The sequence below is a fragment of the Sinocyclocheilus anshuiensis genome, unplaced genomic scaffold (assembly GCF_001515605.1).
Source record: "Sinocyclocheilus anshuiensis isolate Anshui unplaced genomic scaffold, SAMN03320099.WGS_v1.1 scaffold863, whole genome shotgun sequence".
Lineage (NCBI taxonomy): Eukaryota > Metazoa > Chordata > Actinopteri > Cypriniformes > Cyprinidae > Sinocyclocheilus > Sinocyclocheilus anshuiensis.
The window spans coordinates 339,427-366,944 of NW_015547725.1; the positions used below are offsets into that span (position 1 = coordinate 339,427).

Genomic DNA, 27,518 nt, shown 5'->3' on the forward strand with positions numbered 1-27,518 from the left:
CACACACACACACACACACACATATATATATATGCAAAAATTTAAATAAATAACTTGTATTAAACTGGTGAGATGTATAATACGTATTTCATGTTCAGTTGTCAACTGGATCTCACAGCAGGGTTAGAGAAAGAAAATGAACAGACCAATCTGTAAAAACATACATGTTATTGAGGACGTCTGATACTTTACAGAGTTGTGTGTTATTAACAGTACATAAGATTTCCTCTTCTGGAATCCAGACATGTAGTATCAACATACAAAATTGCAGCAATATAGGAGGCGTTTACGATACATGATATTTATATGTATATCTATATATGTGTGGAATCTTCTGAAGAGGATTTGAGATGGATATTTCAAATGAACTCATGGTAAGACTGCAGAGCTCTTTCTTACAAGCACAAGCTTTTAGCAAAGCATGAACCTTTAACCCATAATCAAACAAAGATGGAATGAAACATGAACCATAACCTGAAAAAGAAAAGAAAGAGAGAAAGAAAGAAAAAAGATTTCATACAATTCAGCATTTGTTCACAAAGAAAAAAAGAAAGACAAACATAAACTCAAATTCACTTGATACACAAGGCTCTTACAAAACAGAACCGTACAAAACAATGAAACGCAATGTCAAGGCGAGAAAAGTTGGTCCTAGCTTTTGCATTTAAAGCAGGTATACAACATGTTCCCGTGTAATCCAGCTATATAATCCATACCGGGCATGCTCAGACTGCTTAGTCCGAGATGCCATACTTTTGTGCAGAAGGTCCATTTGGTAGCTTCACCACCTTCCTCAAAAACGTGCCAAAGCATATGTGCTCTACATTATATACCACAATCAATGAACCTCGTAGGCTACTCACAGAAAATGGCAAGCAGTATAAAGGTTAATTCAGTATTTTACACTGGTGTTAAGAAAGCATGTTAGATCACGAAAAGATAAAGCTTTGCTTTACAATGCAAACATGCATGCGATCGCAAACGTGCATGTATGTTCGGGGCTCTGGCTGCACCAGGACCGCTAAATGCTCACAGAATTGGTTGCTATTTAAGATGAAACTTTTCTCATCCCTCTCACTCTCATTCAACTAGTTCCCTAATTTCCTCTTTAGTACAGACCACGTGCTTCAAAAATATTCTTCTAGATGGAGAGATCCTACGTAAACTAAAGGAATAATCCACAACTTGAACGTTTTGTCATTTACTCACCCTCATGCTGTTCCAAACCCATATCTGTTTTTTTTTTTTTTTTTTGTTTTTTAATGGGACAAAAAAATATATGCAAAAATTTAAATAAATAACTTGTATTAAACTGGTGAGATGTATAATACGTATTTCATGTTCAGTTGTCAACTGGATCTCACAGCAGGGTTAGAGAAAGAAAATGAACAGACCAATCTGTAAAAACATACATGTTATTGAGGACGTCTGATACTTTACAGAGTTGTGTGTTATTAACAGTACATAAGATTTCCTCTTCTGGAATCCAGACATGTAGTATCAACATACAAAATTGCAGCAATATAGGAGGCGTTTACGATACATGATATTTATATGTATATCTATATATGTGTGGAATCTTCTGAAGAGGATTTGAGATGGATATTTCAAATGAACTCATGGTAAGACTGCAGAGCTCTTTCTTACAAGCACAAGCTTTTAGCAAAGCATGAACCTTTAACCCATAATCAAACAAAGATGGAATGAAACATGAACCATAACCTGAAAAAGAAAAGAAAGAGAGAAAGAAAGAAAAAAGATTTCATACAATTCAGCATTTGTTCACAAAGAAAAAAAGAAAGACAAACATAAACTCAAATTCACTTGATACACAAGGCTCTTACAAAACAGAACCGTACAAAACAATGAAACGCAATGTCAAGGCGAGAAAAGTTGGTCCTAGCTTTTGCATTTAAAGCAGGTATACAACATGTTCCCGTGTAATCCAGCTATATAATCCATACCGGGCATGCTCAGACTGCTTAGTCCGAGATGCCATACTTTTGTGCAGAAGGTCCATTTGGTAGCTTCACCACCTTCCTCAAAAACGTGCCAAAGCATATGTGCTCTACATTATATACCACAATCAATGAACCTCGTAGGCTACTCACAGAAAATGGCAAGCAGTATAAAGGTTAATTCAGTATTTTACACTGGTGTTAAGAAAGCATGTTAGATCACGAAAAGATAAAGCTTTGCTTTACAATGCAAACATGCATGCGATCGCAAACGTGCATGTATGTTCGGGGCTCTGGCTGCACCAGGACCGCTAAATGCTCACAGAATTGGTTGCTATTTAAGATGAAACTTTTCTCATCCCTCTCACTCTCATTCAACTAGTTCCCTAATTTCCTCTTTAGTACAGACCACGTGCTTCAAAAATATTCTTCTAGATGGAGAGATCCTACGTAAACTAAAGGAATAATCCACAACTTGAACGTTTTGTCATTTACTCACCCTCATGCTGTTCCAAACCCATATCTGTTTTTTTTTTGTTTGTTTGTTTTTAAATGGGACAAAAAAAAAAAAGAATTTTTGAAAAAACTTCATGCAGCTATTTTCCATATAAAATCTGTAGTGACTACATCTTGTGCGTTACATCTTTTCCAATCCATCTGGCACTTCGTTGATGGTGAACCAATGTTTTTTTTTTTCACGGCTTCAATGAATGACTTAAATTTCATTCTAACCTGCATACAAACTATTGTATTGTCTTCATAACACATAACGTGTTTGACAGCTGTGGTTACAATAAACTGTGTGAAAATACTTGTAAAATTCAACTTTTGTGTTCTACACACACACACAAAATACCAGCATACATGTTTGGAAAACTTCAGGGCAAGAAATTTTGCAATTTGTTTTTAGGGTAAATTATTCCTTTAATAAACTCAAAAAAATGAAATCCAAACCCCTATTTCCTGTCTGATCTCAGCTAGAGTCCTGAAAATGAGAGTACTTAGGTGTTAGTCTTTGGCATGGTATTAGAAATGTCATTTCAGATTTATCTACAGGAAAGAAACTCTCATCTAAATCTATAATTGACGACTACATTGCATAAACGCTCACTTCCTGTGTTGGAAAAAAAGAAGAAAATATCCCTTAGTGCATTGCTCGGTGGAAATAAACCTCAACAGTTTTAAAGTCCTAAGTGAAACTGGTCAACCTTTGACCTTCATTTACACACCGAAGGTTGTCATTAGTGCTGATCTAGTACAAGTTTTTCCATTTCCAATGACATTTGATGAAAATGGGGCACTGATCTTAAATTAGCACTCTAATTCCTCAGACACACAGTATCAGCTGTTGTGTTTTGGGAATAGAGGTGAATTTTAAGCAATGTGATGCAGTGTGGAAGCTGAGAGTTTGAGACGACCCAGCTGCCCAAAGACATCCACACACAACCCATGCCGATAGAACTACAGCCGCACAATCTCGTCAGACTCACGGTGAAGCTAACAGTGAGAGTATAGATGACTTTTATTAAGGAGTGTCTGTTATGATCTGCTCAATTTATTAGCCATTAGCTCGGTTCAAACCTGTGCTCCAAACCCAGACTCGACAAATCTAGATTTAGCTCACATTAAGCGGGGAACACAGCAGATCCAGTCCAGTTGAGTCTAGATTTGTTCAGAGTGAATGTGGGCGACAGGTTCTGATCCAGCCCATCCATGAAGAGATCACTATAGCACTTGAGTGCATGTATGTAACCGCTGCAACCTGTTTAGTTTCGTTTCAAAGAACTTGTTCAAAGAAAAGAGCAGAAAAGGTTTTACACATGCAAAAAAATTAACAAATGAATTGCAGCTATAAAAACAAACAACAATAATACATAAAAAGATCATTGAGTATTAACATTAGGGAGTCAAAGTATCCAGTTGTGTCCCTTCTTCAGGTGAAGCAGCTCCCTCAGAGGGTTTGGCACAAGAGTCCGATGAGCTTGTGAGAGAGAGAGAGAGAGAGAGAGAGAGAGAGAGAGAGAGAGAATATGCTCTACACATCCTTCTCTACTCGCCTCTGCCGCACTGAAAGAGAAAACAGAGACGTGTTAGTAATCGGATACATTGACAGCATTCATGCTGTGAGCTACGAGAACCTTTAATGAGATCTGCTCATTTAAGACGCTTAATAAATTAGTGTGTTAGTCAATCCTTCATCCTGTTACAAAGCTACACACAATTACTAAATTCAGCCAAAACTTGTTCTGTGTCATGAACAGTCAGGTCCCCCTACACAAAAGCGTCTTCACCCATTGTAGCAGGTATGATATCAGTTTCCTATTACAGTACAACAGCACTACTTTAGACTACTGTATTATACAACCGCTGATATCAAAAGTTTATTCTTTCACATTTTATTATTTGCATGTTCTTAATGATCAAAGGTATTATGAGATTTAATAAGCTAGCTGGCTAACAGCACAGCAGGATGTCGAGCAGTTAAAGAGTAATATTTAATTTCTCAAAGTATAGCTTTATTTACTATTACAAGCGACATCATTTAAAAGACTTTATTTATAGTTGCATTTACATTTGATTTTTTTTTAATAGTTCACCCAAAATGAAAAATTTGTCATCGTTCAGTAACCCTCATGTCATTCCAAACTTGTATAACTTTTTTCTGTGGAAGATATTTTGAAGAATGTTGGTAGTACAATAGTACAAGGGTAGAAGAACAGTTTTTATGCCCGTAAACTTTCTTTGAATGGCCAAAAAAATAGAAGACTGAGACATTTCTCAAAATATCTTCTTTTGTGTTCCACAGAAGAAAGTAATGACATTAGGTTGAGTAAATGATGACAGAATTTTATTTTTGCGGGGTGAACTATACCTTTAATACTACATTCATACATACACATTTGAAATGTGTAGGTTTTCTAATCAGGCACCGAACTAAAAGAATGTTGGTAGTACAATAGTACGAGGGTAGAAGAACAGTTTTTATGCCCGTAAACTTTCTTTGAATGGCCAAAAAAATAGAAGACTGAGACACTTCTCAAAATATCTTCTTTTGTGTTCCACAGAAGAAAGTAATGACATTAGGTTGAGTAAATGATGACAGAATTTTATTTTTGCGGGGTGAACTATACCTTTAATACTACATTCATACATACACATTTGAAATGTGTAGGTTTTCTAATCAGGCACCGAACTAAGTACAAATTAAAGACCTTTCAGCCAATGGAATTGCTAGGCAGACCCATTTGTAAATGACAACAGCCTATCTAGTCTGTCTCAGATCCAATTAGGTTTTTAATCAGCCTGAAGGGAAACAACAATTTATTTTGAAGGTACTAGGTTGATAGGCGGCCTAATAATTAGATATGCCAAAACTGCCAGGTTAGTTTAAGATGCTTAGAAGCAAGTAAACTAGATATTCACAACCAGTTCTGCTTAGCTGTCTACGAAATAATCAGTTGGATAAATAGGTGGAGATTTTATTCAGAACCAGTTTCATGTATTAAAAAAAAAATACGGGAACCAAATGACCTTCGGTTTTGTTATCAGGCATCACTCATGCCAGTGTCAACAAAACACCATATTAAAATACTCTGACAGAGTTTGTTGAAATACTTATTCAGCAGTGCAGCAAATAGAAGTGACTTATCTTTTTTAAAAAGTTGATTGTTTTTAGTGAATCGCAAACATTCAGAACAAATAATGCTAATGAGTAGGATTTTAGAAAATCAAACACGTACAACTTTCAACTAACTGTGGCATTAGTTATTTTGTGATTTCCAATCCCTATTAGTAAGCTATTCAGTTTTGGACAGAAATTCTACACGTATTTTATGCTAATTTCTACAGGGTTCTTTCTAAGTGGGCAGTTCTTCGACAGAACAAGCAGCAAAGTGGACCAGACGTTATGCCTAAAGTCAAAAGACCGCCTACATAAGACTACTGCTCTGAGCTGAAGCATGTTAGTGTTTGGTTAATCAGTGTTGACTAGTTCACTTCTATATAAGGCCTTGAATTCACAACAGTGAGGATCTGATAACTTATCACACCCTGTATAACCTGTCCAATGTACAGGTGAGTCAAACAAACAGTCTTTAACAAAACTCACACATCATCTTTCAAAATGTGCTGTCAGCAGTCATGCCAAAGGTTAAATGTCAAACTCATGCTCTCACACATGATACCTAAAGACACTGGAATAGAGCTTGACGCATGACATCATCTCACACGTGTAAAGCACACGGTGTGCGCGCTGTAACATAAGACTGGCAAACTGGAGACAGATCCAGACTTCATTGAAGAAACACAGAAAGGAAAAGAAAGTCCCATGAATAAAATACCATTTTAAAAGACCTTATTTTGTAGCAGTTTTTTCTTCTTTTTTCTGAAGTCCACTTATAAGTCAAGTTTTCTTGCACCAAGGTTTCTATTTTTACCTTTCATCTGAACCTAATAATATAAGTGGTTTTTGCTACTGTACATTTATAAGCACTGTTATGACTGACTAACAACATGTGACATGCACCTGTGAAATAAAGTTAATGAGTACAGAATAGGACTTGATATGTAAATTACGGATGTGCATCAGTAATCAACTAGAGTCTCACCCATACACACTGTAGCTAAATTCAGTTGTCAGTTCACCTTTTAGTGCTTAATCCTGTTCTGTACACACACAGTTCAGTAATTTAGGGGAGTGACAACCGCATTCTATAACCTATTAATGCCTAAAAATTAGTTGTTAATGACGCATTTCCATGCGTATCGCAGTTGTGTCTTTCTTTTGTACACGTGGTACAACAAAATCATAGGAAATGAGAAAAGAAAATCACAGGGTATGTCTTGACTCATTAACCAGGTTGCCAGGTATCGCTAGATAAAACTGCAAAAAAGAACAAGCCCATAACAAACTAAAATCCAAATGCTTAATCTTGTAAATAACCTGCACCTGCATACTTTAACTCTATAAACTGGATTGCTTTATGTGGCAAGCTCAAACTACAAGTCCAAAGACGCATATAGCAATTAGACATGGCAACCCAACATGAGTGTGCTCTGATGAGCAGCCTTCCAAACATAACAAAACAAAATGTCTTTTTGTCAATTGTGGTCTAGTTAAAATGCCGAACATAACGAGTCTTCCGTCGCTGTAATATTACTTTGATCAAAAATAGCGAATACCAAACATGCGAGAAGGCAAAAGCGTTGCTATGCTTACCACAGTGTCAATAATCTGGTGTAAGTTCTATTCCGTACACACACAAAAAGATAATTTAGGTAATTCATTCCCATATTTAAATGAGGTTGTTACTCCTGAAAATTTACAGTGTGTACGTGGCCATTGTTTTCCATCCTAGGGCCACTTTACCATGGCTTTACCATGGTAACTGTGTGGAGTTCTAAGGAAGCAGCATTGCTTTACAGAATGGCCAATAATGAATCTGTGTAAGCCTGTTTCTGTCAATCAGAGCATATGTGCATTAGGTCGTGTTCTCACCCAGGTCGTTGTTTTTTGTGATAGCGGCAGCGGCACGGGATCTGGGACCCTGCTGGGTGAATTGGTACCCAAACTTCACGATGCTTGTATTCTGCTCCAGCATCTTAGCGATCTCCATCTCTGTTGACGTACCGAGCTGCTGCCGCTGAGAGCAGAGAAGACACACATCGGAAACATCTCTTTTACACATGCTAACATAAGCCCACACACACAGACATTTTACTTTGAGTAACATTTGAATTCAATTTGCATAGTGCTTGAAAATAGCAGGGTTTTAACACATTTCAACAAATTTGGTATCCCAGACCTGTGCTCAAATATATGTACAGATGCAGCATAATTCATTATACCTACATTGATCAAATAACTGAATTAAGACCCATTATGCAGTGGCCGACTAACACAAGCATTAATCTTTCTTTATTTTTTATTCTAATTGCAGTGTAAATGCATTCATGCTACCTCTGAACAGTCTGTAAATATACCTAAATGCCACTTCAGATGCAGCTTTTGAAAACAATGTTATGACCACACTGTAGCCTAAAAGTTTGTGTAATAAATTCTGTTGAATCAAAATATTTCTGTATTTTTGTCATTTTATAATGTCATTTAACACAACAGTTACTTTATCTTTTGGGGGGTAATTTCTCAGCCCAAACTGATGTGCATTTAATTTGCGATTAATTTGATTTATTAATCAGTAGATTATGTAATTAATTAAGATTACAATTGTAATCGCTTGAGAGCCGTAGTAATTACATATTAAGGTAAAGCTATATAATTTCGCTGGAATTTAAACCCAAGAAAATGGTGCTACTTGGGAATGAAAGTTATCTCATTTGATTTTTTTTCTTTCTTTTTTTAATGCAAGCAAAAAGATAAGATTATTCATGACAAATATTTGGCATTGGTTCAAAAAGTTCTGCATTATGTAAAAAGGCAGATTCAAAACAATTATACACTACCACTCAAATGTTTGGATGGTATGATTTTTTTTAAATGCTTTTGAAATTAGTTTTGTTTACTCATCAAGGATGCCTTTATTTGGTCAAAAATACAGCAAAAACAATAATATTGTGAAATCTTACAAAAAAAAGTTTTCTATTTTCATATATTTTAAAATGTTATTTATTTCTGTGATGACAAAACTGAATTTTCAGCAGCCATTACTCCAATGTCTTCGATGGAACATGCCCCTTTAGAAATATGCCGATTTGGTGCTTAGGAAATACTTCTTATTACTATCAAAATCAAACTTAGTTGTCCTGCTTAAAATTTTTGGGGAGACATTTTTTTAGGATTCTTTGATGAAAAAAAAAAAGGTTTTAGCATTTATTTGAAATTTATTTGAAATATAAGTAGGGATGCACGATATTGGATTTTTGCCGATATCCGATGTGCCGATCATTTTCAACTCATTTTGGCCAATAGCCGATGCCGATACCGATATATAATTATTTTTAATTTTGGTTAGTTTTTAACAAGAACTTATTTGTTAAAATTAAATAAACAATAATAAAGTTCCTTTATAATGACAGTACATTGAAAATTTGAAAATAACTATAAATAAACTATATATTTATCACTGCATTTTTTTTCTCAGAAAGATGCAGTGGTAACCTTAACATTTTATTTTATGATTTAACATTTGTAAATGGTCTAAAGCAAAAGAGTTGTACAGATTCTGAAAATCTTTAGAGCTCATAATGTTTAAAAAATAACATATTACACATTTATGAATAAATCAGTATATATACAATTATTTAATTTAAGTGTCATGTTTGTGATTTTTTTTGTTCATGTAAGCTATAGCTTCTGACCTTTAAATCAAAGCATACTCAAGATTTTATGGCATCAATTACTGCTTTATTTAATCAGAAACGCCGTCAAAATATAATTTGTTTATTTTGCTTTCATTTTATTAGAAGTAGGCCAACAGCGCCCCCAACAGAAATAAAACTCATTACTGAGCGGGCATTAGGACAAAGGGGAGGCATCGCCGCATGAAAATCGTCGCATCGTGCCGCGTAAACATAAAACCATGTCTGCATTTGTGATCGGAGAAATGACAAACAACAAGCGCTACTCTACACTGCTCAAAACTCACATTTGAATCGTCAGTGGCAAATTCTTTATATATAAAAAACATACTTATAGTCTGTGAGTCAGAACAGCCGGCATTGTAGTCTACTCTACCAGGATCAGGAAACAGTCCTCCACAAAATGTGCTGCACACATCTGAATATTTGGGTTGAACTGTTCTGGAACGGTGTTGTAAATACAACTTAACCACTGATTTCTAGTCGTGTCCTCTTTTGGAAGGCCAAACAAAGTAGTTTCGCTTTCACAACAAAACACACAGCGTCACACATGGCGACCTTGAGTGAGCGGAGGCCGGCGGCTAGAGTGAGCGGCGGCCGGCGGATGAATCCAATCACCATTCAGGCAAAACTTTGCTTCAAGAATGAGCCAAAATGCTGACATGATTTAATCGCACTGTTGACGTGATCTAATCGCTAGCACATTTGAGTTAATGTATTCCTCTTATCGGCAAGACATATCAGCATAATTTTTCATGTCAGGCCGATGCCGATATTTACATTTAAAGCCATTATAGGCCGATTCCGATATTGGTCCGATAATATCGTGCATCCCTAAATATAAGTATTTTGTAACAATGTAAAGGTCTATTGTCACTTTTTATCAATTTCATGTATTCCAATATAAATACAATTATTCATTAAAAAAAAAAGAAAACACAAATGTCAAAGTTGACTGGATAAGCCACTCTGATGAGGCTGTTACAAAAATACACACATGACAATAATTGCTTAATATTAGAATCAGATTTCTACATTAATGTGACAAGTTGATCTGCAACAAGCTTGCTGGTTTTAGAACAGCATGTGGTTGAATTTGTGTGCTGTACCTGGTTGTCAATCTTGATCTCTGTGAGCGTATCATTGTCCCGCAGAGCTTCTACCAGAACCTTAACTCCTGCGCCAGTGATAAAATTAGACTCCAGATTCAAACTTTTTAGCGTCTTATTCTGTCGTAGCATGTCTGAGAAGGCCTGCAGGGAACACAGAGAAACACACAAAGCTTTAACATAGTGTAAAGAGAGCCACATCTCTTCCATATTTATCTTAGCTTTTGCACTTCAAGCTGCCTTTCACTTTTAGTGAAGACAGACAACCTACTTGACACTGACAAATCACCAGTAACCACAGTTACAAGTAATGACACTATCATCTACTATTTAGAGTGGATTGTATTTAAAACTGCTTATACAACAATTTTCAGAGGTTTAACAAATGCTGCCTATTTGAAACCACCAGCAATGACAGAAAAACAGCTGACTTTCATTTTGGAAAGAACACTTAAACGGAAGAATGGAAGAATCAATAAAAGAACCAATTCACTGTAGATGAATCAAGAGTTTTCGAGATTCTTTGGTTTTTTTTTGGACACTAAAAAGCACAGACCCACTTTATATTAAGTGGCCTTAACAACTATGTACTTACATTTAAATTAATAATTTGGTACAATGCACTTATTGTGTACATACATGCTTTTACATTGTACTTATATTTTAAAAATACCTGCATGTAATTACATCTGTAATTAATTTCTGTAATTACATTTATAATTACACAGTTGACCCATCCCTTACACCTTAACCCACCCTTAAACCTACCCATACCAACAAACCTGTCCCTAACCTTACCCGTATCCCACCTCAATAGCAGCAACAGTGTTTTGCAATACAATATGAACACAATAAGTACATTGTACTTAATTTTTGATGTAAGTATATAGTAGTTAAGGCCACTTAATATAAAGTGGGGCCAAAAGCACAAATGCATCCCTAAAGGCAGCATTTGTTCAATCTCAACCCAGAACACATGAACATCTGAAATGAATCATGTCCCTCACCATGGCAACAGGGTCATTGCTCCTGGTGGCAGCCAGACTGAACTTCTTCACATGAGTGTTTCTCTCCATGGCTTTTGCAAAGTCCTTTAGAGTCGGGATTGGAATGTTCTGGAAGAAAAGAGAAGGGAAACATTAAAATCAGATTTGTTGTTGGACAATTAAACAGCTTCTGTATGTCACTAAACTCATTGTCATGGTCTTCATTCTGAGATTTTATAACATACTCTCCATTTTTTTATGAATTTGGAGTCGATGAGTGTCATTTTAGGTCATATTTACATTTACATTTAGTCATTTAGCAGACGCTTTTATTCAAAGCGACTTACAAATGAGGACAATGGAAGCAATAAAAATCAACAATAGAGCAATGATATGCAAGTGCTATAACAAGTCTCAGTACACGTAGCAAGGTTTTTTTTAAATTATATAATAAATAAAAATAAAACAGATAGAATAGAAAAAGAATAGAGCAAGCTAGTGTTAGAGACATTTTTTTGCTTTTGTTCATTGCATAATAAATAAAAAGAAAACAAACAGATAGAATAAAAAAAGATTAGAGAAGCAAGTGTTTTTTTAAAGAAAACAAGCAGTTAGTAAATGAATAGAGTGTAAGTCTAAAAGGGGAAAGTTTATTTTATTTTTTTTTAAAGAACAGAATTAGAATAGAGTCATATGAATTTATATAATCAAATAACACAGATCCCAGCGAGATAACATATCCAAAAACAGATATCCGAAATAATCCATAATTTGAACGTTAAAAAGTAAAAATGGTGGGTTAGGAGCTTTCAGGGAAAAGACATTTACTCTAGTTCTGGTTTGTATGTCTGTTTATGGAATAGTAATTTCATAGCAAATATTTAAAAGATTTTTAGAAGTTTTTAAGCAGCTAAAATGTTTTTTTTGTTTTAATTCCCATTATTCCTAGTTCCATTTCCAAAATTTCCAAAATGACGTTATACATTCTTTGTCATTTAACATGCATTTTGTAATATTATAATAATAATATTTATTGTAATAATTAATCAAATAACAAAAGAGTCTGCGACCACTAGTGAAAATGTTTTCATGTTTCTCACATCACCATAAATTGAGTGTTGTAGTAATTGGTGTGTCAACCTTTAGCTTTACTGAGCTGAACAAAACCTGATAATCATGTTCTCCAACATAATTTGAGAATGCTTCATAGAGCATCCTGTGCTTTAGTGGAACCAAGAAATTCAGGCCGTCTGTACAAAGGAGTCACATGACCAATGTAACTAATTTAATTAGCGACACAGACATAATTCAAAATATAAATATATTTAAATTAAGTTTTTTGTTCAAAATAAATAAAATGAAATATTGTGTATTTCCAGTGCCAAATTAGTTTTTTAATCCCATATTGTCAAATATCAGGCAGTATCAGAAGTTTAGACTAAACTGTATTTAGTAATATTTTGTTGGCAATATAAAATTAATAATCATCATAAATATCAAAATTACTTAAATGCACTTTTTCTTTGGCCATTAAATTTCATACGGTTTGAGTGTACTAAACTGAATCTCATTACCTTTATGTTGTTGAGATTGACTTCAGTCAGTGAGGAATCATTGGACTTTATCCGCTGCAGAGTTTCCTCCACGTTTGTAGGGTTTGGTGGCTCATCGAAAACTGGCTTCACCTTTTCTCCTTTAATAACATCTATGTCAGACACAACATTCACAAATGAGCTTCCACTGTGTCACGAATGCATGAGATGAAAACTCATTTACAGTATAAATTGATATTCTGAAAGAAATAAGGAGCTGAAAAGACAACAACTATGACATCTGCTGAAAGATTAAAACAACTTGTAGAATAATAAACTCACTGTTATAACCATCTGTACAGGTGCCGTCATAACTCTGCGAGCTCATCACTAGTGTGTTCACTCCAAGAATAGCTGGACAACACAACACAGAACTGTTACAATATACATAAAGAAGTATTTAAAAGCGCCCACGATTAGGGTGAAAACATCATGATAAGGTATAAAGTGCAGTAATTCACAGTGCATTTAAAAAAAATGCTGTTTAAAGCTTACGTGCAGCTTTTCACTACCATTTTCACTATATTGTTATGGGGGTTACTGCATAAAGCTATATTCACATTCCTGTGTTTCGGCACAGCTGACCAAAAAACACATTCAGCACATGAAATTAATAAAGCGCATCAGGGTTATAATGAAGCATGCTGTGAGGGAAACCAGCCAGGGACAATCTCTTAAAGCAGCGTGCTGAAAGAGGCTGTTTAGAGAGAGAGAGGATGTGCTTGCTGTTTTATTCAGGAGCTGTGATGGATGCAGTGTGGGCGTTCAGACCCCCAGAGTCAAGGAGGGAAAAATTATTGCAGAGAGAGTAATAGAAAACACTAGAACAATAGATAGCACAGAGCTGTTCATTCAGGCTTAGAGCAATAAAACTAATCCTAGTGATATTATCATTCTCTCTGTCTCTTGTTGATCTCCCATTACCACTCTGTTTGTGAGATTCTGTAGCTGTTTTTACCTGCCAGGTCATGCAGTTCTGTGTCAGTAGCGCTAGAAAGTGCCTCTTCCAATTCCGGGTCAAGGGTCGTGGCTTGCTCCTGATGGATCTCGATTGGTTTCTGCTTGGGAATCCATTCCTTTCCTGTAGAACGAAAAGACAAAAATCAGTAACAAACGACATAGCTTGTTGCTTGGCTGAAACGATGGATCCTCTGATTAAACGACTCTGCATAAATGGTGAGTTAACAAACGGGAATAAACATTTATAAGGAATTTGTTTCTATAAGGAAACATGTATGATTAGATTAAGGTTTTCATGACTTTAAAAATAACATTGTCTCTGAATTAATACAATTTTAAAAAATGCCATTTAAAAGAGTTTTGCATTTCATGTCGCAGGACATGGTGAGGTATTAAGTTATTTTGACACATTTTTTCAAACAGTTAGTTTTTTTTTGCTGTCTTCCACACAAATATATTTAACCTACAACCTACAAGATTTAACCTAGATTACCATTCAAAAGTGTCAGGTCAGAAAGGTTTTTTTTATTTATTTATTTATTTATTTTTATAAATATGGCTTTGAAAAGTCTCTTATGCTCACCAAGGATGCATTTATTTTATGAAAAATACAGTAAAAACAGTACTACTGCAAAATATTATTACATCAATAAATAGTAAATATAACTAATTCCAGCGACGGCAAATCTGAATTTGACCATTACTTCAGTCTTCAGTGTTACATATTCCTTCAAAAAGCATTCTAATATGCTGAACTGATGCTGAAGAAACACTTACTATTAGTATCAATATTGAAAACGGTTGTACTGCTTAATGTTTTTATGGGAACTGTGAAGTTCCTTGAATAGAAAGTTCAATACAACAGCATTTATTAAAATATTTTTTTCATAATGTAAAAGACTTGATCAATTTAATGCATCCTTGCTAAATAATAATAATAAAAAAAATATTTAAAAAACACATGGAAGTGTCATGTGGAAATGTCACTGCAAGAATGAATAAATCAAAATGGAACCAACATAAAAGCTTGATTGTTTTTTTCTGCCCAGCCAAACGATGAAAACACGAGAAAAGTAAATAGTCCTTTACTTCACTGTAAACCGTCAAAAGACGGCATTGCTGTTGAAGACCTCAGCATAGAGAGAGGGGTAGTGGTCAGACATGATGTCCAGCTGTATGAATGGCTGGTGTTTATGAACTCGACACACAGATAATGTGCACAGCAGGCCCATCATGATAACAGCTCACCACTTGACCTCATCTAGACTCCAATGCTATCGGACTCTCTGTGACACTGATAATGAGGTTGGTAATATGATGCTGGTCTTGTGACGAGCTCATTCTCTCTGGACAGTGAACAACACACTCTACAGCTTTATTCAGGACATGTGACTGCTGATCTCTCTCATACCGAGTTGGTGTGAAGGGAAGGAGAAGAGATGTTCTGCTATAGCCTGAAAGCATTCAGTTCTTCTCTTTCAGTAAAACCTAATAATGTCACAATTTGAATTGAATGTTTCACAAAGAATAAAAAGACTTCCGGAAAGTCATTATTTAATGTCCATCAAGATTCATTACAAAGATCATTAGAAGCAAATATGGAACATTCCAGCTCATGCTGGATATTGAGAGACATTTAAAGATGAACATTCTGTCATCATTCAGCCTCATGTTGTTCCAAACATGTATCATTTCTTTCTTCCAAGGAAAACAAAAGGGATGTTCTGCAACGGTCGGGTTTTGGAAGTAAAAATCCCACTCATTTTCTTCATAAGGTAATTGATTTTGAATGGTAACTTTAAAGACAGACCTACTATACTGTGAGCTATGAGGATGCTGTTCAATTGTAAATGCTTTTGTTGAACCCAAAAGTGCACATTATTTTAAAATTTAAACTTTTTAACAGAAATTCCTGGTAAATCACTACATTACCCATGATTTTGCAGAGAAATCTCCACCAATCATAGAATTGCAATCAGACAAACTGCAAGTAAACCTTGCCAAAAGAACACTTTGGACCGACTCCCATGCATTTTTACTGCATATTTGCAATAAAACAACCATTAAGTACACAGTCTTGTATCTTTGTCTTTTTGTCCAATTTTCTAATAATTTCTTGCTTCAAATCAAAGTTTGTAATGTTTTGGGTTGCCTCGTAGGTGTTTGGTTTTGTTAATGACTCAAAAAGACTTTTTCTTTTTTTAATCCCTATTAGGAAAATAAATGGGAAAAATCCTTCCAGAACCAATGCCACTGAAAAAGTAAACACGCACCGTTGAACTCTAAAATAATATAAGGTTTGGCAGTTGGCACATCTAACTTATAGGCCTGAACCGAAATAACTATTTACTCAGTATTCATACGCAGCTTGCTTTTTTCACACTGGTCGTCAGCAGCACGTCACTCAGACCTGTGAGGTTTTGAAACACACGGCAGTTTAGAGAGACTCACTCCGCTGAAGTCAAACACATGATTAGTTTGTCTTATCCTAATCCTGCTTCATTAAACAGGATTCAGTGATTGTGAAACACACACACTGTAATGAGTAAATGAAAAGCAATAAACTAAAAGAGGCAGTGTGGTAGGCACAACTAGGGATATGCCGGTATCAAATTTTCATGTTGCGATTAATTGCTAATGCTTTTATCACGGTATACGGTATTATATCGTGCATATTCATTACCATGATATATCGCATTACCGAAAACCGGCACAAGTCTAGGCACAACACAGGTTACTGTTTAGTTTTTAACCTGCCACACTAGAGTTCCTAACTGGGGCTGAGGTTCTAAGAACTTTCTCACTGCTCTGCACGCAAGAAGAGGCTTTGTGTTTGAGGTGTGGCTGAATTCCAAACACATGTTATCAGTGCAAAAAATTAATGTGAAGAAAAAAAAACAAAAAAACATTGTTTGCAGAAAACTAATCCCAGAGCCACTGATGTGGAAAGCAGAGACTGCTGTGTTTCAAAGAGAGTATTATAGAGTATATTTGTCATAAATAGATGAATGTTCACATGTGTTTAGAGGATATCTATCTGCCCATACACACACAGTCTTCAATGACAATTAAATATTTAATAAAACACATTAATTTCCACTGACAGATCAAGCAATATTTTTAAAGTTTCATATGTACCACACACACAAAGTTAATGTATTCAATACATTGCGATTAAAATGAACAACATGAGTTAAAACAGTACAAATGTGTTCTTATGCAACAGAAACCTAAAAAAAAAAAAAAGCACTGAAGTGAAAACAGCAGGACCGAATGATGCCGGTTAGATCACCCCTCAACTATTTTAACACGGTTAGTGCGTTGATATACAGCGCAACTGTGCTCACGTCGACCCGAGTTCGATTCCCGTCTCGATTACAGGAATAAATTACATTTTAAAACACTAAAAGTAATATGTCACAATATTTATTTTTACTGTATTTTACTTAAAGAAATGTAGCCTTGGAGACCATACGAGACTTCTTTGGAAGGGGAAAGGAAAAAAAAAACACTTTAAACTATGGCTAGGCGATATGGCCAAAAAAATGACCACAATAAAATGTTTCATATCAGCCGACATCGACTGTGGTTTTAAACTACTCTGTATGGTCAGAACATAACAAACACTTCACGTTTTTGAATTCTTTAAACTTTTCCAGTCATTTTTACTTAGTAAAACAAATATCTAAATAGAAAAATAAATTTCTTAGTTTCTGCATGTTCTAATGAGTGAGCCTCATTTATATGGTGAAATTTAATTATTATGACTGTTTGAGTTTTATTAAAAATTAACCACTGGTCTTCCATAGCATGCATTTAGATCATGATAACCACAGTTAAAAGTAAAACCACACATATAGTACCTCAATACCATGGTAAAAATGTAACTACATGTTTTTTAGGTATTTGTACATTAATAATATAATAAAATTCCATATATACCACATTTCTGCCACATTACCATGGTGCAGTTAGTGTTACTACAGTTAATCCATGATAAATTATGGCGATTTGTAGATTGAAAATCTTTCTGACTGTATCGTTGAGCACAGTGTTTCTCCTGTTTATCAGGGCTGTTTCATCTGGCTTTAAACACTGAGACATTTGTGTTTTTCGCTGAATTCAAGCACTTCACACTGGATCTCACAGCGCTGTTTAGTAAATGCATGAGTAAACACATCCGAGTAAACAAATCTGCTCTAGTAAGCTTGCGCTGCCGAGTCGAGCGGATAAATGCTCCTTGTCGAGCGGTTCAAATGAGCAGAGCTTTTTCGTTACGTTTTAGCCACATAAACATTATATCGAACATTTATCGAACTCTTGTTATCATTTTATTGAGGAAAATTCTATTCCAATAATTACTGTTTTACTGCCCTACTTTAAACATCTTTTAAAAACCCCAAACTTTTAAACAGTAGTGTATAGGACAATGACAGAGCATATTTGATGATGCAATCATAATGCAAATGCAATGCAAGAGCCAAAGTGAAAGTAATAGAGAACAATCTTTAGTGCATTGGCTGCTTAAACCTGCAAGTTTCACATCAAAAACCACTTATCAGATAATTATAACTTAAATCCACACCACAATTTTTTTTACTTCGATTTGGGGTTTGTTCCATTTCCACAATGACAGAAACTGAACAGAAATCTGATTCTGAAGGGCAGATATGAACAGAGCATTTCTGTGCTGGATCTGAAGGAGCATCTTTGTTAAGCAGACCACACACTGAGAAAAGAGGGAACACTTTATTTAAGCCCTTTATTTAGTGGTTGTTTTTAGTTCTCTTCACGTAAACCACTGTGGTACATTGAAAAGCCTGTAGCACAAAACCAGTCAGAACTAGAAGAGAGGAGCTCGGCCCATCACAGTGTCTCTCTTGGGCTCAGCTGAGCCACTGAGCTGATCTTGGCTGACCTCCACCTCCCTAACTACTTCCTGTCCTTTCACGACCCAATCACGGAGTCCTCCCCACTGACGAGTCTTTCTGCTCAAGTGGTCATAGCCAGCCGCACTCTAAAGGCCCTCAGCAGCACAGCAGAGGAAATCAGAGAAAAGACACATGGGCATCAACAAATTCATGGAGTCAAGTTTTCCATTGCACTCACATTATAACAGTTCTGGCCACTGAGGTGTATCAAAAGATGCCTCAGCAACAAACTCTTATTGCGTCATGTGTACCAGCCCTGACTGTATTACCGTAGAAACATACAGTATAAAGAAAGAGATACGCAGCACAAGGCAGAGATGCATATCTCTCAAATTCTCTCTCTGTCGCTAAGGGACATTTAAACTTCATCCCAGAGGAATTCCAGCACTTCCTGTTTCCTGATTTGTTCTCAGACGTTGAGAATGAACAAATGTTCTCAAAGTCCAGCCTTGCAAATCCTAAACCAGAAGTTGTCAACACTTGAGAGTCAGTAATAAAAAAATAATAAATACTACATTTATGAAATTTTATGCACCTACAAGGTTATAAAATACCCTGCAGAACACACTGCAAATACCACTTAATCAGTATTTTTTGAGATGTGCTGATCTAATTATTTTTTAAAAACAAGAAAAAGCATTACTCTAACAGGGCACAAAAAATCTAATTAATTTAATAACAAACACCGTTCAAAAGTTTAAGGTCTGTAAGATTTGCAATCTTTGTGAATATCATTTAAAATGTAATTTATTCTTGTGATGGCAAGGCTGAATTTTCAGCAGCCATTACTCTTCAGTGTTACACGATCCTTCAAAAATCTATCAAAAATCTATCAAATAATCAAAAATTCTAATATGCTAATTCGGAGCTCAAGAACATTTCTTATAATTATCAATATTAAAAACAGTTGTGAAAGTCTTAACAGTCACTTTTGATCAATTTAATGCATCCTTTCTAAACAAAATCAACTTAGATGAATGCTAAAGCAACTTCTAAACTACTGTTGTGCTTCTACTGTACACAGAGATGCTTGAGTTATGATGAGACGTTAGTATTCAGTGATCTAAAGAACATTACACAATGCAAAGGAACCGCGACTAACAGAACACGGGTGTGTCAGAAAGACAATTGTGTGCGTGTCTGTGATTTTTACAAATCTGAGCTGTAAATAGATGAATATAAATCCATATTACTCGTTAGCCACTTTTCCAGGGTATCTGCAGGATTTTTAAAATCAAATTGAAGACTTTAAGGTCTTTTTAAGACCTGCACAAATAAAATTAATACGATATGAGCGTGGTAGGGCAATTTGGCTGTATTAAAACACAATATGTGAGCACAGTTGCATTGCTGCCTGTGCAGGGTGAGAAAGCTCTTGGATTTAAACAAAAATATCTTAATTTGTGTTCTGACAATGAACGATGGTTTTACGGGTTTAGAACGACATGAGGGTGAGTAATTAAAGACAGAATTAAAATTTTTGGGTGAACAACCCAAGATTTGATACAACTAAATTTAAGACTTTTTAAGGACCCGCAGAAACCTTGTTTTTTTCCACCATCGGACCAAACCATTCTCCAACAGTGCTGAAAATTTCAGACCGAGAATTTTTTGTAATCGTGACGTGCCAAACCAAGCTCAAGTGGAAATATAACTGTAACCATTCCTTACCATTCTTAGAACTGGAAAAGAGGCTACGGTCAATACTTATGCACACACTTCTGTTTACACTAATGCTAAAACCAAGTGTATTAATCCATTGCAGTCTAATGCATGCTGAGTGTGACAAATCCTAAACCTGTTTGAGATGATGGGTTTAACAGACGAGAAGCTCACGCCCGGGAGAAAAACATTAGACATACTCTAAAGACACTCTATCTTTAGATCTCTTCCTGTAGAGTTTCACTTTCCTGACAGTCCAGAAAATGCCTGGAAACATTCATAAAGCTAAATTTTCTAAAATCAATTAGTGAGAATGACCACATTCAACCAATAACATCTATATGGACTCTTGTATTTGGAAATAAGTGCTCACTTCCATCAATCAGGAAAAACATTCCTCATGTGAGTCATAGGTTACTACTGGCCAGAAAGGTATGATTTACCTGTTTACCAAGTTAAGTGGGTTTTTCTGCTGGAATACTGATTTTCTGTGGAACCTATTTGTTGATAAGTGTCAGAAGGAATAACATTTCACAAACAAAATACACACAACAACACCATTCGGAGGCCATTCATACAGGTGATCTGCATTATTTTAATAAACCTATTAACAATAACAAACAAACTAAATATCCATATTAACATACATCTATGAGGAAACTGCCTAGAAGGATTAATAACAAACTTAAGTGATATTAAATGCAATACATACCTGCAACGTGACAGTTGTGTATTCATTGTCATTTTAGATTTACTAATTTATTTTAATAATCCAAATATTGTACTCAGAATTATTTTAAAAACGTAATTGTGTTAGTATTAGTTCGCCATTACACTATTAAGCTTTTCATATTAGCCACACCTCTCATGTGTCATTTATAACTGCTGAATCTAATTTGTCTTACAAACTATGGCTGTTATTTCAAAATAATGTACATATTTTAGATACACATTTTCATTATTTTGACACTTCTGAAATTATAGTGTGGGGTGATGACATGAAAGTGATACTGAACTCTTAAAACAGGCTTACATCTTGCATGTCATCAATATGGGATCAATTGATATGATCTGCCAAGTTAGGAGACCACAGGAAGTGATTATCAAATATTCAATGACTGATCAATTGGAATACGCCTAGCAAGAACAAACAACTTAAGTGTGCAGGGCACAATAAGACCTTCAGTAAGGTCTTGGTGTGTAGGGGTGCTCCAATTGATCGGCTACCGATCACTATCGGCTGATAATCACGTTGGGATGATTGATCGGCGGTCTCTAAAAAGGCCGATCTCAAAAAAACGATCTCAAGCTGATGACGCTGCAGTGAGAGGTTTGGCATGACATGTAGCGGCACCGTCTCAGTCTCTGTCAGGCACGGGTGAAATAATTATAATGCTGAAGGTGAGGTACTCACTTCCATATTTCTTCATTAAATTACTTATAAAGTAATTTGAAAACCTTGTGTGAGGCCAGGTTCACATTACTCCATTTGCAGTGTTTATGCAGTGTGTATTTTTTCCGCGCTCATGTTAACAGATTAATAAAGCGTGCACACTGCACACGGTTGGTGTCCAGCAGTGCGTTCAGGAGCAGTGCGTCTGCAGCAGTGCAGAGATCGTTTATACACCGAGTCTATTACTGCGCTGCAAGCGCTGAATTAAAGTAACAGCATGTTTTTTGAACATGGATTGACACGAAAATGTAGTAATTACACCATAAATTAATATTATTAAAGTGCCAACACATATGGATTTTTGGCTAGGTTTAAAGGGAAAGAGCACTTTTAGATTAACAAGGCAATAATAGATGCCACTCGTGGAGTTAGGAAAACAAAGTTCTTTATGAACCGCAGGATTGCTTGTAATAAAGATTTAAATGCAAAAGGAAAGGCAGTAGAGCTGACTATTTCTGTCAATGGTAAGTTTGTGATAACGTAAGAAAAGTAGTTTAAATGTTTTGCCACTTGCTTGAGCAACTTAATATATAAATCTAGAAGTAAATGCAAAAGTGAAAAGCATTGAATAATGTGTTGCTTATATTTATTGTGTTTAAACATGTCTGTGAAAGATTGCATTACTGTACTGTGTAAAAAAAAGAACTGCAATGCTGAAAAAGCATTTTCAGTGACGATGTTTGGATTTGAAATCAAAATAATGGATAAATGTTGTGTTTGTGGTAAACAGCCACGGGTCAGTAGCGGACTCCTGTATGAAAGCTGCTTCCCCTCTCACAAGAGACACCTAAGAGGGGAATTCCCCCCATTTTCAAAAATGAAATTCAGGCCTGAATAAATGTCTAAAAATCCTGACTGGAGTATCACTATAAATAGTTATAAATGATAAAAAGAAGGCTTTAAAAAGATTGTTATCGGTGATTGGTATCGGCAGATACTGCTTTCTGTGATAGGTGATCTGCCTCAAAAATCCTGATCGGAGCACCCCTATTGGTGTGTATGTGTAAAGTCTAAATAAGGACATAACAGACATCTATTGGCTTTTTTTAAAAACAAAGCTAATAATAACTACAGACTAAACTTGGATAATAACTACAGACTAACCTTAAAAAATATTATACACTTTGCACTTGAGGATGTGCCCAATGGGAGTTTTTGTCAGATTTAGCTAACTTTGTGGGAAAATTTCAGTCCACAAACTACATCCAAATAAAGACCTGTTCACACCAATATGAATGTTCGGCAGGAAAATTTGGTTTGATTTTCGCATGCAGTTTATCTGACAAATGTGTTAAAAACTACAGACAGGCTGAATGAAAACGTAGATTCACTCTCTGACAGTAGGTGGTGCTTGTATAAAAGCAAAAATTCCCTGGTTACTCCAGGACACAAAATGCTACATAACATTTCATTTCTGACATCCGAAGAAAAAAAGAAGAGAAATAAAGTTAGCATTTACATATTTCCAAACAGTCATTTAGATCTTTGTATTTGCTATGGTGTTTATCAAGTAACACCAAATACAAGAGCAAAGAGACACAAGACTGCTTCCGGGTTCTAACTCTTTTATTCATTGTCACTTAGTAAAATGCTCAGTGTTATGGAAGAGAGTTTAGAACCCCTAACTGTAAAAACAATCTGTCACGTTTAGAGGTCAGACGATTTTTGCCATTTTTTAATTAATCCACATCGGCCGATTGTGCTGCAAATTAGACCGATTTATAGGTAGGCGCATCTGCGGGCAGCTAAGCGTTGTTGCGGAACGCCGGAGAATCTCTCTCTGGCTGCGTGAGAGACGGAGCAACCCACACTCTGCAGCCGCTTCTTGTTCACACACAGCTTCAGCTAATGATGGCAGGGCAAAACAGACCGTTTCGAAAGAATAATTACGTTTTACCCTACTAGAATTGATGCCGGAAAGTTATCATATTCATAAGTGCAACAAGTAATTTGCATGTGAAAGTAGAAACGCATGCAATTCAGACGAAACTTCTGGGCTGATTATAACGTGCACGTTAACTTTCCTCATGAAATGTGTGTGTGTAGGACAATAGCATCCACGATGTCATCGCTCGTGGCCAGTGCAATCTTAAGCAGTTATGAGCAGCAGGATGTGTAATATGTGTGAACTCTTTTATTTTTGTTATCACTTGGCTATTTGACTTATAGCAGTGTCCAGTGTTTCCCATACATTGAGTTACTACTTCGTTGAATAAACTGATCACTGCATGTTTCAAAATTAAAATGCAGCGCGGGTGTTTTTATATGAATGTATCTTTGAAAAGAACCGACCATCTTCAGAAAAGATTCAGTGTCATTTTCATTTCTTCTTTCCAGTAATGCCTGATAAAGTAGCGTTTGTGAGTGCAGTGCTTATTAGCCGTTACCGGGGAAACCCACTATATCTCCCGCTCAAACAGCGCCTCCTGCTGGCAGAGAATGAATTTGCATTTGCAAGTCTGTGGGAAACACTGGCGTCTGTCAGCAAACATAAACAAAAAGCATGCTTCAGAACTGTTTTGAGAAGGTGCTTACGTTTTGAGCCACGTATTATTACTCTGAATTAGTCTACTACTACTATTACTATCTTGAACCCTGCAATAATCATTTACTCAAACTCACTTTTATGAGATGAAGGAAAAAAACAAAAAATATTCGGCCAAACAAATATGCATCATATATTGGCCATCGGCTGCCCTGATTTCTAAATATCGGCATCGGCCAGTGAAAAACCCATATCGGTTGACCTCTAGTCACGTTGATGGCATGCGAATGTTCTTTTCGGTTTGAACAGCAATCCATTAAAAATAAAATATTTAATCACACCGAATATTCGTTTTATTGAACAGGCCTTCATACATACACACACACAGAGCTAAGCTTTCAGCATTACCATCAGACAGTATCATTCATTATTAAAGATCCTGTTCCTCCAAACACTATCTGCATCATGAAGTGTGCATCAGCATGTGTTCCTCAGCAACTTCAGTAGATAAAAATCAGTGTGTACAGTATATACTGGGTGGGGCATTCACATGGTGAGCCAACACACACACATACAGTACACACAGGCAATCCCACACACGCAGACAGATATGGAGCATCCGAGCCGCAGTGTGTGTATGGTTATGTAAGAACAGATGCTATTAATGAACCCCTTTGCGGTCACCCCCCCATTTTCGGCATGGAGACACAAATGACATACCCAAAATAAAGAAAGTGAAACAATAATCTGGGGCCGTCGCGATCTTTGACAGCTAAGGGGTTAATCATACCAGCAGAGACAGGAGTGTCTAAATCACTACAGGAGTGGATACAGCACTCTAATTGGCACACAGCAGGAGGATATGGAAGGCTCACACACAGCCTGAGCAGTGAGTGACAATTATGAGAAAAGCTGTAAAAACTTCCGCAAAACCAGATATGGTCCTCACCGCAGAACACAAGATCCAGGGGGCGAGGTTGGATCCAGATCCAACTATATAAAAAAATATTTTTTAAATGTATAAAAAATATGTTGCTGTGGTAAATGCTTTTAGAAACACAATGAAGCTAAAGCCTTGTGTCTACTAATGCGTCATTTCAAATTTCAGGACATAATCTCTAAAACTGAATTTTATGAAACATTTTCTAAGACCATGTCATGTGTGTTTTTAGAGAAGGCTAATAAAATTGATTTGTGGCCCTCTGTAAGCTCTCCTGCGTGCTGTCGCCTCAGGTCTGGCCTGGCAAACTGACCCATTCATGATTCTATTGTTCTCACATGATGAACCTTTCACACCTCCTCCAGGTATGAGACATTATCCTCATTATTCCTTTATCATTTTTCTTTTGTTTTTATTCAGCCATTATTATGGCATTACAAGGGTTTACCAAGCCACATCGCTAAAAAAATGCAAAACATTTTCTTTCGACCTTACGTCAATTATTATGACAAAATACATCATGAAGAATAACTGCACCTGTTCTGCAGCTGCATTAGAGCTAACATTAGCATCAAGCTACATAAGACAATTTATGACATTATTAGAACACTTTTACTCAAAACTTACTTTAAACCACCATCGAGTGTTTGCAATAACTTCCGATTGCCGTCTAATGTGTGTTTTGGCCATGTAATGTTGCTGAAATTAAATATGTTATTACCTCTGAGTCAGAGAACTTCCGCAAAACCAGATATGGTCCTCACCGCAGAACACAAGATCCAGGGGGCGAGGTTGGATCCAGATCCAACTCCTCCCACCTTACATATCCCTAAACCTACCTGTCTCCACCCCCTGATCACTAAACCTACCAGTAGACACTTTACTATCCCATAAGGCCACAGAAGACGAGTGGCAGTGAAGCAACTCAAGTGATGCCATAGGTCACATGACAATAACAACATGACGTATGCAGTACGTCCAGATTACATTCATTCCATGTAAAACAAAGTTTGCAAAGTAGGTACTTATTCAAAACAAGAACCCTCAGAGAACATGCAATTTTGGATGCAGCCAATGTCTGCTGATAAAGGTTCACCCCAAAAAAAAGAAAAAGAAAATTCTGTTATTTATTTACTCAGCAAACCTGCATGACTTGTTCTTTTCCATATAAACAAACAAGGACATTGACGTATACGTTCAAGCTCCAAAAGGACGTAAAGAACCATAAACGTGTCTTAATAAGAGCGTCCAAGAAGGTTAGCAAAAATAAGTGTAAAGCTGTTCTACAACAGGAATGGATGTCAAAGGAGAAGAGGCTTCAAGCTGTATAAATCGATGTCAAGGCTATTATGTGATGGATTATTTATCCAATGATAGAGCTGCGGAGGTCGGCATCTCCCCAAAATAAGAAGGCCATGCCATTTTAAAATTACGTCTGCTTCATTTGTTTCTTTATTTGTAAAAATAACAACTATCTACTATAACTACTCTACTAAGCGTCCTGTGTGTTCCTGGAAGGAAATTAAGTCATAAGGGTCTGAAATAAAATGGGGATGAGTAATGACAGGGCTCCAAACAAAAAAAAAATCAAGTAAGGAGCCATTGGCTCCTATAAGAAAAAATTTTAGGCTCCAAATTATTTTTTTAGGTGCCACAGAATAAATGGGTTTTATTTATTTATTTTTTAACATTTCAATCATACTTTCGTGTGATTATGTCTCATCTTTTCTTGAAATTATCAGCATTTTAATCGATCTTGTAGATGACCTGGGAACTAAGGTTCACTTAAAGTGGGAATTAAACATCTTTTCCAACTTGAAATGTATAGTCACAAAGAATTGTTCATGACACAGAATCTGTACAAATAATATGGACCATAAGTAGTGCTGGGCGGTATGACCAAAAATTTATATCACAGTATTTTTCAAAATTATACCGGTTTCACGGTACATGATGGTATTTTTTTTTTTCATGCATGACCGGGTTTTAACCATATTTTCTACTGATTGAGAGAGGAAATACTGCAGTATATTGACTTAGAATGCCCTATTTTACTGTCATGATGAGTGAATATTGTCAAAAAATACCACACTAAATAGTGACTAAACACGACCCCTTTTAATAC

The 27,518-nt window shown here is 36.0% G+C and overlaps 1 protein-coding gene across 1 annotated transcript in view; it reads right to left on the bottom strand.

Annotated features, from left to right (window-relative positions):
• Nucleotides 1-1,399: 1,399 nt before the first annotated feature.
• LOC107704266 (tropomodulin-2-like) overlaps nt 1,400-27,518 on the bottom strand; it is a 54,132-nt gene continuing 28,013 nt past the window's right edge. Inside the window, exons 4-10 of the mRNA XM_016507146.1 lie at nt 13,921-14,043; nt 13,245-13,316; nt 12,945-13,075; nt 11,392-11,499; nt 10,385-10,528; nt 7,456-7,600; nt 1,400-4,025 (exon numbers count right to left, since the gene is read on the bottom strand). Of these exons, the coding sequence (XP_016362632.1) occupies nt 3,994-4,025; nt 7,456-7,600; nt 10,385-10,528; nt 11,392-11,499; nt 12,945-13,075; nt 13,245-13,316; nt 13,921-14,043 (755 nt within the window). The 3' untranslated portion in view covers nt 1,400-3,993. The remainder of the gene's footprint in view (nt 4,026-7,455; nt 7,601-10,384; nt 10,529-11,391; nt 11,500-12,944; nt 13,076-13,244; nt 13,317-13,920; nt 14,044-27,518) is intronic.